Source organism: Phacochoerus africanus, chromosome 9 (assembly GCF_016906955.1).
Source record: "Phacochoerus africanus isolate WHEZ1 chromosome 9, ROS_Pafr_v1, whole genome shotgun sequence".
NCBI classification, from domain to species: Eukaryota; Metazoa; Chordata; class Mammalia; order Artiodactyla; family Suidae; genus Phacochoerus; species Phacochoerus africanus.
Genome location: NC_062552.1, coordinates 70,986,627 through 71,005,524, shown reverse-complemented (window position 1 = coordinate 71,005,524; position 18,898 = coordinate 70,986,627). Strand labels below are relative to the sequence as shown.

At 38.2% G+C, this 18,898-nt stretch overlaps 1 protein-coding gene across 1 annotated transcript in view; it reads right to left on the bottom strand.

Moving 5' to 3' along the window:
* The window catches only part of PRKD1 (protein kinase D1), a 326,828-nt gene that overhangs the window by 23,617 nt on the left and 284,313 nt on the right, over positions 1–18,898 (bottom strand). The window contains 3 exon segments of the mRNA XM_047794955.1: positions 129–396; positions 1,348–1,446; positions 1,975–2,136. Of these exon segments, the coding sequence (XP_047650911.1) occupies positions 129–396; positions 1,348–1,446; positions 1,975–2,136 (529 nt within the window).

Sequence of the window (18,898 nt, the reverse complement as noted above, 5' to 3'; positions counted from 1 at the left end):
TTGTGACCCAAATCCAGTGGGAACTTTGCAGTGAGCATTTATCAATTTAAAAATGCATAACTAAATTTGTAATATAACTGTCACACTTAAGGATTAGGCCACTATCATTTCTGAACAGGAGGTATTACCTTCGTGAGAGATTTCCTTCCAGGGATTCGGTGGATACATGAAAGCCGCATTCTGGATTTGGTCGTGGATGTCCTCATCCTCATTAAATGGAAATGTGCCACTTAGGCTTACATAGACGATGACCCCAACAGACCACATGTCTAGAGAACGATTATAGCCCTTGTTCCTTAGGACTTCGGGAGCCAGGTAAGCGGGGGTACCCACCACTGACCTCCGGAATGACTTCTCTCCAATGATCCGGGCAAAACCAAAGTCACAAAGTTTCACCTGTTGATAAAAACAGTGTGCAGATAGGGTAAGGTCACGGATTGTGTGTTTATGTGTGTCTTAGTCCACGTCTACCAAAAAACAACTATAACTATAATGTTTCACATGTATTTATGGATTTCTCATGGTAGACGTAATAGCTATTCTTCATTTTATGTACTTGAAAATAATAGTTTATTCACTGCCTCAAAAGTATGTTTTCATTCATAAATATATCATCTAAACATTCTCCCTTCTTCTTCCCTAAAATGAAGACATGGATGTGAGAATATGTATACTCAAAAGCGGGTAACATTGCTCAACAAGGCAGGAAAACATCATGCAAATCAGGGAAGGGATGGATTTAACTCAAGGGCTTATTATAAATACAGGCTGAAGGATAAGCACAAGGACACATCATGTCAGCCACAACAATCCTCAAAGTGGGCTCTGCACCGACACCTAGCCAGGATCTGAGGGTACCAGGGAGGCAAGGCCACCTTGTTCAGGTCACTTCAGATATGAGAGCTCCTGGGGAGAGTCCCAATTGTTCTGCCTCCTCTGAGTTGAGGAAAAGAAGAAACTTTTGTCCTTGTCCCTGAGAACAACCCTGAACTGTAATATTGTGCCTGACATTGAAGAGCTGGTGGCATTCCTGGGACTCTTAATTGTTTCCCTCTCAGGCCAGGGCTTCAGCATTGACCTAGAGCTGCCAGTTCTCCAGGATGCCCATGCAACAGAAGCAGGAGCAGGATGAGAAGGCTCAGTGTTCATTATTAAGGCAGGTTGAACTGTGGGCCAGATCAACAAAGCTGCAGTCCCGGAAATATAAGAAGGTAAACATAAGAAAGAAAACGAACAGGTGAAACTTGAGACAAATCAAAGTTTTGAGGAGAAAAGATGACAGAAAGATGCAGGTGAGCCAGTGATGCTGTCAGCTGTTTTTCTGCTGAGAGGGGCTTTTATACTTGCCTGAGGGAAAGGGTCAGCTGATGCTAGCAACACGTTTTCTGGTTTGAGGTCACAGTGCACAATATTTTTAAAGTGAAGATGACGCAAAGCCACAAGTATCTATAAAGGAGGAAATCATCAAAGGTAATTTTAAGTCTGGAAGTTCAGTTCAAAATATTTTATACTAGGACATAAATTTAGAGGGCCAAGAGAAAACTCAAAATGAACAGGTATGCTTCTTTATGCTTCCTGAAATGAGCTAGATTAACATAGTGGGTTTCAAAGGAAACTTCCATGGAAACAGCATCATATTATGGTATCCATATAGCTACCAAAACAAGTATAGATAAAAGAATTCAATGAGAGCGAACAAGAATACACATTCTTGAATATTTTCAAAGAGTCAGGACTCAGTCATATGCATTTTAAAATTTCATGAGTAATTATAATATGTGGGCATGCACATACATGACTCATTTCGCATGTGTCCTGGACTCTGGATACATCTCTAATATAAGATAATATAATAAGCCACTGACACTTTTTGGAGGTAGGGACTAAACAACAAGGCTAGAAAGCTCTACTTAAATAGTGATAACATTTGATATTAAATATTACCTTTTTTTCTGACTCTAATTGATTTCTTACCTGAGTAATTAAAAACTTCGTTATGTGCTCTGGCAACCTGCCCTTTTCACTTGACAAGATCATCTCCAGCATGTCTCCATGGAGTTTTTCCATAACAACAAACACTCTTTCAGGAGTCTCAAACATACACTCCAAATTTACAACACCAGGGTGATGAAGGTTCTATTAAAGATAAATAAAGCACTTGAAGAAAATGAGTTTTTTGATACTGTTTGGCAAGCTCGCTGATTATACAAAACTGTTCCAGTTTAAAGCTCCGGAGAAACCCACACTTAAGATTTTTAACACTTCTAAATTCCACATGTGCTGCCTTATATTTTTGAAATTCTAATGTCTCCAAGAAATACATCTTTACTTTCTGGGCATAGTGAAATTATCTTCTCTATGCTAAAAATCCAAGTTCCAGCACAGTGAATTGCTAATTAGGTTTTAATTAGAATACCATATTGAGAAATCTGTAATTTCTTAGGATCATCTCAAATATTAAGCATACTGTCCTAAACAAGCATACTAAGCCATCTCTATACACTTGGTAGAAATTTAATGTAGGCAAAATGAAATAAGCGCATGTAATGTTTCTGACTGCACTGATAAAGCACATTAGTCAAAACCTTTTCAAATTGCTCTGCTATTGGAGGCTACTGTAGTTTGCTACGGAAGCTTTCACATAAAGATCTCCATGAAAACAACAACAACAACAACAAAATTGAGCCTCTGTTTTGTTCAGGACACCATGCTATGTGGATGATTCTCAGCACTCAATAAATATTTCCACAATAACGTAATAGCGGATAATGATAGGCTGCATTTGGCTTGACATGTTAATTGTCACACATGTCAAGTAAAATAACTCTTTACATTAGACGGGCCCTTGTAATGATGCTTAAGTCTGAATGTTGGTCTGGGGTCATCAACAAAAACCTTTGATCATTTGATCTTTATCATTTTTTTCCTGCATATGACAACAAGAAATCCTAACATTAAAAGAACTATTATATATCCCACTTATACGTCAATGAAAAAAAGGGAAAATATCATCATGAATAAAAACTACCAGAATAAAAAACAGAGACTAACTTAAATGTACTAACAGCTGAACAGAGAGAAGAAATTAAATCCTTTACTTTAGGGGGAAAAAAAACTCAATGAGTAATAAAATTATTCAAAACATGAAATTTTCACAAATTATTGGAGATGTGAAATGGCCAACTGCTCGGACCTCACAGATGTTGGGTGGCGAGTAGTAGAGGTGGGGGCTGGGAGTGAATGTGCACTGTCACGTCCTCTGTGCTACTTGTGGGTTCTTGAGAGCCTGGCATCAACTCCATACAGAGCTATGGCTGGCAGTAGCTCCCACAGTGAAGACCTGTCTCTCAGGGTGTCCTTCCACCAATCTGGCAATTTTGATCTCCGCCCCAGACATCTACTGGGTCTTTTTGATTCTGAAGCCTTGGCGCCCAATCATGCAGCATAATGTGTTCATGCAACAGCAAGTTTCTTTTTCTTTTTTTTTTTTTTGTCTTCTTGCTATTTCTTGGGCCGCTCCCGCGGCATATGGAGGTTCCCAGGCTAGGGGTCCAATCGGAGCTGTCGCCACCGGCCTATGCCAGAGCCACAGCAACATCAGATCCGAGCCGCATCTGTGACCCACACCACAGCTCACGGCAATGCCGGATCGTTAACCCACTGAGAAAGGTCAGGGACCGAATCCGCAACCTCATGGTTCCTAGTCGGATTCGTTAACCACTGCGCCACGACGGGAACTCCAACAGCAAGTTTCTGAATGTGGTCTGAGAGATGCATACGTGTCTACCCAAGGGCCTTTCACCTCTCAAAGAAGGATGGAGTCATTGTTCTTGAAACTGTCAAACTGTTAATCTGGCATATTTGGCTACTTCAGGAAGACCAAACCTCCCAAGTTAGCCTCCTCTGGTCAGAGCTGAAGCATGTACAGCAAGGTGGATTAACTAAACTCATGCTGTCACTAGTCTTACATTCTTTGTCCTGACTGCCTACAAATAAGGCCAGATACTTGGTTGGGTTCAACCACTGTGGGAGTGCCAGATCCCTTAGGTGGGAGACTCTAATACATGAGTCCACATATCTGTTTGACACGCAGTCTGGGAGACCAGTGATAGCTCCCTTCATACCTCAACCTGTGTCCAGGTTGCCTCATTTCCTTTTCCTTATATCCCCTTCCCTGAAAGAGGAGCTGCACCAAGTGGACAGATCACAGGCATCTCAGCTGTGCTCTTTTAAATCAACGATCAGAGCAGAAGCTTAAAGGATGACATCAAAATCCTGCCTGAGTTATGATGCTCCTGGGCAAGTCCACTATGAGATGTGATAAATATACCTTCCTCTTCTGAGTATCTTCTTTAACAGATTTCTTTTTTCTATTGATTCCAATTTTAAGCACCTAACAGTATACTGGGGAATTTGGCTTCCATAACTGGCTAAGGCCTTGTCTGGGTGGGGAGTAGGAACAATGGACAGGAAAAAAGCAGACCAACAGAAGTAGGCAGCAAAAGTAAGCAGGCCTCTGTGTGTAGACAAAGAAAGCTTGGAGTGTATGTTAAGGGAGAGAGACCCCCAGGGCCCAAGGAGGGCATAGGAGGACAAAAGTGGTGCTGGAGTGGCTCAGCCTGCCGCTCCTACTGCCCTTGTCTTATAGTATGAAGGATAGGGGAGAAGAGGGAATCAGAAGATGACCAGGAAGTTCTCCCATCTAAATTATCCAAATCATGTATGCAGTGTCAACGTTCATGGGCCTCTACTTGTATTCTTCTAAGCATGTGAACTCTTAGGGTACTGAAGTCCTTCACTTGATATATTCCTTTTTCATTTTCACCATTCTACAATGTGACTTGAGGTACCCCTATACAGAAGGTCGGACTTTAATATGTGCTTATTTAATTGGTGGATTCCCAGAATGTTTTAGGCTAACACGTATGGACTGAGTTAATGAGATTGTTTACTGTCAATGATTTTGTACCATGTTCACTGTAAACTCTGAAGGCCTGTATGAACGTCCTCTAATAGCATCTTTATGAAAAGGATGAGGGAAAATTTTGCTGTTTTCCTATAAAGGACTTTGAATACAGTTAGGTACATTTTTTTCTTTAAAAAGTATATTCAATGAATTCACTGAACTAAAGGTCATTAAACACAATTGGTAAACAAGTATGTCTAAAAAGTTTAAACTTACACATTCATTGCACTGGACCCTTGCTCTTTTACCAAAACCTTTATAGTTTATGGTTTTGCTAAAGAATACACTGAGTTGTAAATCCACTATAATAAAAAAATTTAAAAAAGAATACACTGAATGGTAGCTGAAAAATCTTTTCAATAGGAAAATAACTTATTTCTCCTGTATAGGTAATATACAATAAGTTGATTTTTTTAGTTTGTTATGTATAGTTGAGACAAGGCCATCAAAGATGCTTACTCAAGAGCCGTATTTTTTTTTTGCATTGAACCAAATGACCAAACTTGTTTTTACATTTGACAGTAACAAAAGAAAACAGAATATGAAGAATCATGCCTTCATTATCCAAATTCTCTATACTATACTGATGAGAAGTACTTACACAGCCTAGAGAAGATAATTTTTTTTTTTTTTCTCTTTAGGGCAACACATGCAGCATATGGAAGTTCCTGGGGCTAGGGGTCAAGTTGGAGCGGCACCTGTGACCTATACCACAGCTTGGGGCAACACTGGATCTTTAATTCACGGAGATAGGCCGGGTATGGAACCCACATCCTCACATAATATGTTGGGTTCTTAACCCACTGAGCCACAATGGGAACTCCTGAGAAGATAATATTTGAAGACCGGGGAGAAAAAAATTAAAGCTACTATTGTCTGTCACCTATAATTCATATTCTTTTTAATATCTTAAGGTCAACTCTAAGATAAGCTTTAACCAAAGTAGTTGATGTGAATTGTTCACAATTTTAATTTTCTGCTTTTCAACATTTTCCTTCTAAAGTCTAAAGTAACTGAGTTAATTTAAAAATGGTTTGGTGACTACAACATCAACTATGGCATAGTACTGTTTAGAGAGAATTTTTGCCAACTTCTCAGGCCTACCTCAGGAATTCAGATAATAAATTTCATGGCAGAGTTAGCTACTACAGGACTTTCTGGCCATCTGTGTGTTGCATTTAAGTAATCTGATTTTCAGGAAATGAAACATTTGGTCAAGTATAGGAAAGAATATTGTCCATTCGCACGTTACAGATTGATGACACATCCGTGGAGTGAATATATGTTGTTTTGAAGTCTGGGAGGAAATGCCATTTGGAGAGCAAGACAAAAATCTTCCTGACTCAAACTGCCTAGAGAACTATGTAATTAATGGAAACTAGTCACTAAAAGCAAAAGATATTTTATAAAAAATATTTAATTAAAATTTTTAGTTTAAGTGTACATTCTACTTTATATTTTTGGATTTGTATTAAGTAATATTTTATTTGTACTTATAATCTTTAATTCTAGCAGTGTTGCTTTATCGCAAATCTGGAGTCAAGAATTCATTCCATATACCTAGCTGTGATAAATTAACGTTGTCATGTGTTCCCCATCTACCTTTGGGATTATTATAGTCAAGCACATAAGAGGTAGGAAAGAAGAAAATTAGAATCAATGTATCTTTTCAACAGGTTATTTAGGAGGATTCAGCCTTAATATGAGAGCTTCTGATTACTTTTCTATCAAATGACAAAGTGATTTAGGTCATACTGAGACACAAAGGAAGTTAAAGGTGAAGAATCCAGGATCTAAATTCTAACGAGCTTGCAGAGGAGACAAAAGGACACTCCAGGGCAGGGCGTGCACAGTGCTGTAGGTGGGGATGTAAGGGGCCTTTCCCCGAGGCACAGCACTGTGGCAATGGCTTTGCTGATTCTCAATTCTGGATGCAGAGAACACACAATCTTCTGCATTTTCTAATCACAGTCTCTTACAACATGCTTCATTTAGTAGTTGTAGAAACCACAATCACCTAACGCCTTATGAGAGGGACATGGTGGGTAATACTCTGATGGATGCTAAGAAGTCAGCAGAGAGTGGATGATTATGAAAAGATTTGTGAAAGATAATACCCAAATTGATATGGTAAGCTCAGCTCTCTCTCCTAAATTCCCTTTTTAGTTTGATAAGTGAAAACTGAAAGTAAGTGGCAGAAGAGTTCCCGTTGTGGCTCAGTGGTTAACGAATCCGACTAGGAACCATGAGGTTGCAGGATCAATCCCTGGCCTTGCTCAGTGGGTTAAGGATCTGGCGTTGCCATGAGCTGTGGTGTAGGTCGCAGATGTGGCTCAGATCCCGTGTTGTTGTGGCTCTGGGGTAGGCCAGTGGCTACAGCTCTGATTGGACCCCTAGCCTGGGAACCTCCATATGCTGTGGGTGCAGCCCTAGTAAAGGCAAAAAGACAAAAAGACAAAAAAAAAAAAAGAAAGTATGTGGCAGGAAAGAAAATTTCCTTTTGTCTTTCACCTAAAGGTGGCTACATCAAACTAGGTATGAACTGCTACCCTGCACCTTTTAATCTGTCCTCCTACACCTTCCCCCTTGCAGGGTTTTTCAGCTTCAATGATGGCAGAGGTGCTTCCACTCTGAGGTCAACAGGCGGGGGAACTGTGTTACACCACGTGAGAGTCTGACCTAACATGAGAATGAGAATCACCAGGTTGTTCTGTATGAATGTGTGCCTCTACCATGTTCAGTTGGCAAATAGCTTACAATTTAAATAGGTTCATGCTTTTAGGAGGTAGCATTTTTGGGAGAAAATTTCACCTGTAAAATTTTAGAAATGCATATTGATATTACCCTAGAACCACATAAAACTAACATATACTGGTGGAAGAATAAATGCACACAATATTATTTTAACAAGATCAGACATAACAACTCATGCTCCTATGAATAAGTATCGCTGGCTGACATTTGGATTAATGGGGCCACAATCAAATTTAACCTACTAGACTCTGGGAACTCCAGAAATGATCAGCTCATTCCTGGTAAGAATTGACTGTGTAATGTTACCTTTTTCTGTGGCACTAATTAACACAAATTGACCCTGGTTTAAATTAGTTGAAAATTTTGTGGAAGAAATAACGAGCTGAAGCAGCTCCATTAGCTGCTAATGACAATACATACACTGTGTCTAGATAGCAAGAAAGGGAGTCAACTTTCAGGTGGGTATCTTGTAATGCTAATTTATCATTACATTTTTTTCACCTCAAATTAGCTGTGAGTCTCTGCATTCTATTAAGTAACACTAGCCTGGGGGAGGTCAGGGGGATGGAATTTAAGGGGCCGGTTCAATATTTGCATAGAAGAAAAAAAGTCAACTGAGGCCTGATGTATATAACTTCTGTATTGACATCTATCCATAAATCTATCCACAGCCCTCTCAGTCATTCTGTACTTTAAACACTTCTGGAAATGCTTTAATCTAGCTTTAGCTTCCAGGGTTGTGCACACACATGATAAACAAAACAAGTCCTCACCTTTCCTTATAAAAGGAGAAAAGACTCAATGCAGAGGAGGAGGAGTATTAACCACCCCCTCACCATCTTTCTGAATGTTGCCTGTTGTCACTCTTCTCACCAGTGTCCTCTACCTGTTAGGATGTACACTTTGACAATACAGATTCCTCACCTTTCTGACTGGCAAAACTTCTCCCCTCCAGCTTATTCTTTTTTTAAGCTCATGTACCACCACGGTATTGTTTTGTGTTACCAAATTCTCTCCTGATCTTGAGGTTCCATAGCCTTTAAATGTATCACTCTGACAGGTCCTCTGGTTTCTTTCTCATCTAATGCCCAAGTTTTTCCCTCAGGGCTAAGCTTTCCAGACAGCAATAACAACTGGAACAATGAACAGCCACTCTCCAAATTCTTTGTCCTCATAAAATATCATAGTTTTCTCATTAGAGCCTAAAATTTAATTATTTCCTTATACCAAAGGTATTATAGCAAAGACCCTGAGAAAGAATTTAAGGAAATAGAGGATATGACTTAAGACAATTTTTTCAAATGTTAATCAGTTGCCTGTAATGTCTTCATTACTGTCCTAGGTTGTGAAAGTTGAAAAAATCAAGGCATTGCTGAGACCTTCAAGTTGCGTATAACCTAATTATTACAGAAGAAGTACTCGGTAAATATGAAAGCACTACTTTTATACAAGACTAGAAACCAACAATAAACAGGAGATATGGAAGGTAACACGACAGTCAGAGGGGATTTTGAAGACCAATCACACATGGATAAGCCAAGTAGACCAAGATGGGAGTCCAAGCTTGGATTTAAAAGCTGAGCAATGGCCAGAGATTAAGACTTGAAGAGACGTGAAGATCCAGCTGAACAGAAGAGATATGGTCCAGTGTTAAAAGCCAGAAAAAGTAGATAGCTTTAACAAAATAAGAAAAAAAAAAAAATAGCCCTATTAAGCTAGGGAGGGACTGGATGGAAACCTATTAAAAACTTATCTCGTCATGGTCTTGAGGATGAACCATGGAAAAGGGAGGAAGGGGATGCCCCAGTTGTCAGGAATACCACCTCCCACAGTAACCAACGCATGAATTTACTTGTCTAGCAGCAAGGGACTAGCAGCAAGGGAAATGTGAAGGCTGAAGCCTAGATGACGTTGTAGAAAGAAAGAAAGAGAAACGGAGGCAGTTTGTCACTGCTAGCTAAAAAGAGCCTCTAACAAAGTTTTCTTGCCTTTAAACTATATTCTCTATATATCCCCCATTACCGAACTGATAATAACAATTTACTTTTCAAAATATTTTAATAATTCACAATCATCCAAGCACAGTAAAATCCAACTGACTTGGCACAATACTTAGGGTTCTCTGGGAACTCACAGGAAAGTCATTTCTTATCTTGCCTAAGCATGCGATGTCTCACCATAGCAGCCTCTAAGCTACAGTAGGCATACTCTTGGGGAACCCAAAGATTTTAAAGAGATACATGACCGAGGGATAGTTCTAAGAAAACCTGTTTTGTTTGCATTTGTATCCCTACTGTCTGGAACATGGTATTTAATATTTATACTTTGAATGAATGAATGAATCATAACAATCCATAAATATTCTTCTAGTACAGATTTTCTGAGAAAATCCCAAAGTCTTCAACTTCTCCATCCCCAATCTGCCTTTCAAAAATACTTATCCTTCTACTTTCCAAAAGGAAACTATCCTTCTCACACATTCCAAGTATTACTAGAATACTCTGCCATAGGGAGGAAAATCTTCTGAGAGAAAAATAAAGGGAAAATTTGAAATATTGTGTTGGTATAAATTAATGACCCTAAGGACATTGAAATAAATTATTTTGCAACTCAGTTTCTAATTTATGCTTCCACCAAAATTAGACTGGCATTTAATAGATTTATTAACAGAGAGAGAATTAAAAAAGAGAGGATAGGCGTTCCTGTTGTGGCGCAGTGGTTAACGAATCCGACTAGGAAGCATGAGGTTTCGGGTTCGGTCTCTGGCCTTGCTCGGTGGCGTTGCCTTGAGCTGTGGTGTAGGCTGTAGACACGGCTTGGATCCCACGTTGTTGTGGCTCTGGTGTAGGCTGGCAGCTACAGCTCCAATTGGACCCCTAGCCTGGGAACCTTCATATGCCGTGGGAGCGGCCCAAGAAATGGCAAAAAGACAAAAAACAAAAAACAAAAAAATAAAAAAGAGAGGATGAATTTCTGAAGATATATCACTGTGATTTTTTTGTTTTGTTTTGTGGAGGCTTACAACTTAGCTCTTACATTTTAAAAAAAGGAATAAAATGGCTGCTGAATTCTGTTTAATTCAAACAATAAGTAATAATCACCTACCAATTTGTGAACCAAAATTTAAAAAATCAATCTCATTAAATAATTCATTTTAGTAACATTTTATTTTTTATGTTTAGCAAGCATAGATCAAATTTTACAGAATATTTATCTTGTTGGATAAAGGTTTTACTAGTAATAATTATAATGATAACAGTGCAGGAGAATGCTTTAAACATATAAAGCATTATAATCAAGAACTTTAAAAATACATACTTATTTTCATCATAAATAATTATGAAGGGGGGATCAAAAAAAGACTTTTAAGTATAAAAATACATGACATTGGAGTATAATTCTGAAGAAAAACTGTAATCATTCAAGGAAAACAAGGAATATTGTAAAATATACTATTGCTAAAGAAGACTCTGTTTGGTTTTTTTTTTTGTCTTTTTTTCAGGGCTGCACCTGTGGCATGTGGAAGTTCCCAGGCTAGGGTTCAAATCAGAGCTGCAGCTAGCGACCTATACAGCTGCTCACAGTAATGTCTGATCCTTAACCCACTGAGTGAGGCCAGGGATTGAACCTGAGTCTTCATGGATACTAGTTGGGTTTTTTACTGATAAGCCACAATGGGAAGTCCAAATTATGTATTTTTAAAATGGCAAACAATCATTTTTGATATGTAAATATCAAATTATATTTAGTACTATATTTAAATGAGTGACAGCTTTCTTTTCAAATATCAATATTTTTAGTACAGGACAACATTATAAAACTTTAAACTTCTGACAAAATAGTTCTAGCTGTCAACTTAAAAATACATAAACATGGGGAAGGAATCACTCACTCAAATCCAGGAAGCACAACGAGTACCATACAAAATAAACCCAAGGAGGAACACCCCGAGACACATACTAATAAAACTGACCAAAATTAAAGACAAAGAGAAAATCTTGAAAGCAGCTAGGGAAAAGAAACAAATAACATACAAGGGAAGCCCGATAAGGCTATCGGCAGATTTTTCAACAGAAACTCTGCAGGCCAGAAGGGAGTGGCATGATATACTCAACGTGATGAAAGGAAAAAACCTCCAACCAAGATTACTCTACCCAGCAAGGCTCTCATTCAGATTTGAAGGAGAAATCAAAACCTTCTCAGATAAGCAAAAGCTGAGAGAATTCAGCAACACTAAACCAACCTTACAACAAATACTAAAGGAACTTCTATGGCAGAAAAGAACAAGAGAAGAAAGAAAGGAAAAAGAGCAGCAAAAACAAATCCAAAGTAATTAATAAAATGGCAATAAGAACATACATATCAATAATTAGCTTAAGTGTTAATGGACTGAATGCCACAACCAAAAGACACAGACTGGCTGAAAGGATACAAAAACAAGACCCATATATATGCTGTCTTCAAGAGACCCACTTCACTTCTAGGGACACATAAAAATTGAAAGTGAGAGGATGGGAGAAAATATTTCATGCAAACGGGAATCAAAAGAAAGCTGGAGTAGCAATACTCATACCAGACAAAATAGACTTTAAAATGAAGAATATTTTCAGGGACAAAGAAGGACATTACATAATGATCAAAGGATCAATCCAAGAAGATGTTATAACAATTTTATTTATTTATTTATTTATTTATTTATTTATTTATTTTGGGTCTTTTTGCTATTTCTTGGGCCGCTCCTGCAGCACATGGAGGTTCCCAGGCTAGGGGTCCAATCGGAGCTGTAGCCACCGGCCTACGCCAGAGCCACAGCAACGTGGGATCTGAGCCGCGTCTGCAACCTACACCACAGCTCATGGCAACACCGGATCGTTAACCCACTGAGCAAGGGCAGGGACCGAACCCGCAACCTCATGGTTCCTAGTCAGATTCGTTAACCACTGCGCCACGACGGGAACTCCAACAATTTTAAATATCTATGCACCCAACACAGGTTCACCACAATATATAAGGCAACTGCTAACAAACTTAAAAGGAGAAATCGACAATAACACAATCATAGTGGAGGACTTTAACACCCCACTTACAGCAATGGACAGATCAACCAGATAGAAAATCAATAAGGAAACACAGGCCCTGAAAGACACATTAAAACAGATGGACTTAATAGATATTTATAGAACATTCCATCCAAAAGCAACAGAATTCACAATCTTCTCAAGTGCACACAGAACATTCTTGAAGATTGATCACATCCTGGGCTACAAATCCAACCTCAGTAACTTTAAGAAAATTGAAATTATATCCAGCATCTTTTCTGACCACAATGCTATACGACTGGAAATCAACAACAAGAAAGAAAACTGCAAAAAACACAAACACATGGAGACTCAACAACATGCTACTAAACAACCAATGGATCACTGAAGAAATCAAAGAGGAAATTAAAAAATACCTAGCAGCAAATGACAACGAAGATACGACACTCCAAAACCTATGGGATGCAGCAAAAGCCATTCTAAGAGGAAAGTTTATAGCAATACAAGCCCACCTCAGGAAACAAGAAAAAGCCCAAATAAACAAGCTAACTTTACATCTAAAGCAGCTCGAGAGAGAAGAACAGACAAGACCTAAAGTTAGTAGAAGGAAAGAAATCATAAAGATCAGAGCAGAAATCAATGAAATAGAAACAAAGAAAACCATAGAAAAGATCAATGAAATGAAAGCTGGTTCTTTGAAAAGATCAACAAAATTGATAAACCCCTAGCCAGACTTATCAAGCAAAAAAGAGAGAGGACTCAAATCAATAAAATTAGAAATGAAGAAGGAGAAGTAACAACGGACACCACAGAAATACAAAGGATCATAAGAGACTACCATATGCAACCATATGCCAATAAAATGGAAAACCTAGAAGAAATGGACAAATTCTTAGAAAAGTACAATCTTCCAAGACTAAACCAAGATGAAATAGAAAAGATGAATGGACCCATCACAAGAACTGAAATTGAAACTGTGATTAAAAAACTTCCAACAAACAAAAGTTCAGGACCAGATGGCTTCACAGGTGAATTCTATCAAACATTTAGAGAAGAGCTAACACCTATCCTTCTGAAACTATTTCAAAAAATTGCAGAAGAAGGGATACTCCCAAACTCATTCTATGAGGTCACCATCACCCTGGTACCAAAACCAGACAAAGACTCCACAAAAAAAGAAAACTACAGGCCAATATCACTGATGAACATCGATGCAAAAACCTCAACAAAATACTAGCAAACCGCATCCAACAATACATTAAAAGGATTGTACGTCATGATCAAGTGGGATTTATCCCAGGGATGCAAGAGTTCTTCAATATCTGCAAATCCATCAGTGTGATACACCACATTAACAAACTGAAGAATAAAAACCATATGATACTCTCAATAGACGTGGAAAAAGCCTTTGACAAAATCCAACACCCATTTCTGATAAAAACCCTTCAGAAAGTGGGCATAATGGGAACCTACCTCAACATGATAAAGGCCATATACGACAAACCCACAGCAAACATCATTCTCAATGGTGAAAAGCTGAAAGAATTCCTGCTGAGATCAGGAACAAGACAAGGATGTCTGCTCTTGCCACTACTCTTCAACATAGTTCTGGAAGTCCTAGCCACAGCAATCAGAGAAGTAAAAGAAATAAAAGGAATCCAAATTGGAAAGGAGGAAGTAAAACTATCGCTATTTGCAGATGACATGATACTATACCTAGGGAATCCTAAAGACTCTACCAGAAAACTGTTAGAGCTCATCCACGAATTTGGCAAAGTCGCAGGATACAAAATCAGCACACAGAAATCAACAGCATTTCTATATACTAACAACGAAAAAGCAGAAAAGGAAATTAGAGAAGCAATCCCATTTACCATTGCATCCAAAAGAATAAAATACCTAGGAGTAAACCTACCTAAAGAGACAAAAGACCTGTACTCTGAAAACTACAAGCCACTGATGAAAGAAATCAAAGATGACACAAAGAGATGGAAAGATATACCATGCTCATGGAATGGAAGAGTTAATACTATCAAAATGACTATATTACCTAAGGCAATCTACAGATTCAATGCAATCCCTATCAAATTACCAAGGACATATTTCACAGAACGCAAACAAAATAGTTTAAAGTCTGTTTGGAAGCACAAAAGACCCAGAATAGCCAAAGACATCCTGAAAAAGAAAAATGGAGCTGGAGGAATCAGGCTCCTGGACTTCAGACTATACTACAAAGCAACAGTCGTCAAAACCGCATGGTACTGGCACAAAGACAGAAATACAGATCAGCGGAACAGGATAGAAAGCCCAGAATTAAACCCATGCACTTACAGCCAACTCATCTATGACAAAGGAGGCAAGACTATACAATGGAGAAAGGACAGCTTGTTCAATAAGTGGTGCTGGGAAAACTGGACAGCCACATGGAAAAGAATGAAATGAGAACACTCCCTAACACCATACACAAAAATAAACTCCAAATGGATTAAAGACCTAGATAGAAGACCAGACACTATAAAACTCCTAGAGGAAAACATAGGCCAAACACTCTCTGACATAAACGACAGCAACATCTTCTCAGATCCACCTCTCAGAGTATTGACAATAAAAACAAAAATAAACAAATGGGACCTACTCAAACTTCAACGTTTCTGCACAGTAAAGGAAACCCTAAACAACACAAAAAGACAACCCACAGAATGGGAGAAAATCTTTGCAAATGAATCGACTGACAAGGGATTAATCTCCAAAATTTATAAACACCTTCTGTGGCTCCATACCAAAAAAACAAACAACCCCATCCAAAAATGGGCAGAAGATCTAAACAGACAATTCTCCAAGGAAGACATACAGATGGCCAAGAAACACATGAAAAGATGTTCAACATCACTCATTATTAGAGAGATGCAAATCAAAACCACTCTGAGGTACCACCTTACACCAGCCAGAATGGCCATCATCCAAAAGTCTACAAACAATAAGTGCTGGAGAGGGTGTGGAGAAAAAGGAACACCAGTACACTGTTGGTGGGATTGTCAATTGGTGCAACCACTGTGGAAAGCAGTATGGAGATGCCTCAGAAAACTAAACATAGAACTACCCTTTGATCCAGCAATCCCACTCCTGGGCATCTACCCAGAGAAAACCACGACTTGCAAAGACGCATGTACTCCGATGTTCACTGCAGCACTATTTACAATAGCCAAGACATGGAAACAACCCAAATGTCCATCGACAGAGGAGTGGATCCAGAAGATGTGGTACATATACACAATGGAATATTACTCAGCCATTAAAAAGAACAAAATACCAGCATTTTTTGCAACATGGATGGACCTAGAAACTATCATGCTAAGTGAAGTCAGCCATACAATGAGACACCAACATCCAATGCTTTCACTGACATGTGGAATCTGAAAAAAGGACAGACGGAACTTCTTTGCAGAACAGATGCTGACTCACAGACATTGAAAAACTTATGGTCTCTGGAGGAGACAGTTTGGGGGGTGGGGGGATGTGCTTGGGCTGTGGGATGGAAATCCTGTGAAATCAGATTGTTATGATCATTATACAACTACAGATGTGATAAATTCATTTGAGTAATAAAAAAATGAAAAAAAATACATATGCAGGTACAAAGGTTTTTAGAATACTTTTTGATGACCCATAAGAAAAGAAATGTTTGAAGCCATTCTTTTAAAATGACCTAGTTTCCTACTTATTTTAATGGAGTATTTAGTTTACTAAGATAGCCCCTCAGCCTAACACCTCTTTTCCAAAATTTCTTTGGTTACAAAAACCTATGAATCTTTCAAGATTTCACCAACAGTATATTTCTCTTTGTAGTTCTCCTTTATTCCAACACCCTAACCTCAGTCACGAACCATGACTTCCTTCACCACCGTGCTTCCACAGTCATCCTGACTTTGCAGCTACTTGTACTTATCTTCTCATACAGATGACAAACATCCTAAATGGTTAGTATCAATGAAGGAAGTGCTTCACGGGGACTATTGAATGATTTAATATTTTCATTAATTGGAAGGAAAAGGGCTCCTGCCTTAGAAATTGGAAGAATGATAGCAAAATAAAATTAGGGAGAGAATAAATTACACAGAAAGGCATTAGGAACAAATGCTTAGTTTTTGGCTGGTTGGTTTGGGTAAGAATGGCGCAGCAAAGTTGAGATATCTTAAAGTCAGAAATAGGAGACTCTGAAAGAAGAGAGCTCAAGAGATAAATTAAGGAATGACTCTCTTAAAGTGAATGAACTCACTCTGGGAATGATTTCCAGAGTAGCATTGCCATTTAGATGAATGGAAGGAGAAGATCAAGAAGAAGGATGGAGGAGCTAGAAGGGAAGGTGAAACGGGATCTCTTAAGTGCAAGGACGGAATGAGGGGAGACGCTTTTAAAAGAAGCAATGCTGTTGAAGGACTGAGATTAGTCGAGCAGGATAAAGACCACAACAACTCCAGATCCTAGCCACATCCGCGACCTACACAGCAGCTCATGGCAATGTCGGATTCCTAACCCACTGAGTCAGGCCAAGGATCAAACTCGCATCCTCATGGATACTAGGTGGGTTGGTAGCTGCTGAGCCACAATGGGAACTCCTTGTGTTTTCTTTAAGAAAGATGCAGAAACCAAAGAAGGGAATTTATGAGTAAGAATGGAAAGTAGCTTAGAACACAAATTTTAGCTATAATAACATAAAATGCACTGTAGCTAAAAGAGGTGGCCTAGACAAATCAAGACAAGTTTGTTGTTGCTGTTGTTTTGTTTTAAAGTTAAGAAAAATCTGAATGGGAAGAGGAGGGTCTCACAGCAGAGAAACAAGAATGACGGGGGAATTTTAGGAGAAAAGTGCAAGGGGATATATTTAATTTATAAACGCCGAGGTATTTTTCCTACATTCTTTATTCCATACTTTAATAATTCCAAAATATTTTAATTCACTGTATCTTGAATAGAAACTCTTGTATTGTTCCCTAGATAAATAAGTTGACACTTGAGATAAAGAGGAAAAATAGTAACAGTAAATAAATTACAATTATATTCATGAGTATTATCCTAAAGCTTTTTATGCATTCTGGTATTATGTTAGGAAATAAAAATTAATTTAGACAGAATAAGCCTGTGTTGATAACTTAAATTATATTAAGTATACACATCAACATTAATTTAGATTTTGCTTCTAAGCTTTCTAAGATATAATTGTATCTCCTTATAAAAGCCAGTCTTCTGTGATTTTCCTAATAAACATAAACTGTATTTTTATTCTTATTTTGTTCACATGAATAGAAAAAAGTAATAATTTCAAATTTACCTTTTCAAAAAATACCCAAATACAACCTCAGAAATAACAATATAAATAGGATCTCTCTGAACTAAATTTAACATCTGCATTAATTAAAATCCTTCTGAAACAATAATAATAATGAAGCATTTAGAGATAATGAAAATAGTTATTCAAAATGATGTAAACAAGGGATAACTATGCCATAAGATTCACATTTTTCTTAATTTTTTAACTTTTCAAAAATATCTGAAGAGCTTAGTTTGGCTGAATTAGACCTTGCAAAAGCCTTCACCTAGGTTATGTAAAGAAGATGAAATGAAAAAAGAATGGAGGGTTCTATTTTTCACACATTCTATATCTTTACGACTTTAAGGTCTTCTATAAGCTAATACACTTTTTACAAACAATAACAGAAACAAATCAAAATTCGACCAGAGGACTAACAGAACAGCATGAGGAGAACTTTCTCCCATCAGTCACTTCAGCCCACTTGACCCCCCACTCTGGAGAATCTGGAGGAATGGGACAGGGCAGAACTTGTCAGACTCTAGTTTTATAACCATAAACCAGGAAACCAGCTTTCATAAGCTGGAAACCACAGGGCATAGGATACCAAACACTCCTGGGTATCACTTTTACATCCAGAGGGACAGAATTCTGTTCCTCAAGATCAACAAAAGAAAACCTTCCCACCATTCAACTGACTTCGATCATGGTACTTTTGCTGAACACATCAGTTAGTGAGTCAGAATACCACACCTCTACCCCCATTACCATGCTGCCTCTTTAGTTTCAAACAGAGGAGTTCTTTCTTTTGATAAGGGATATAAAACATGG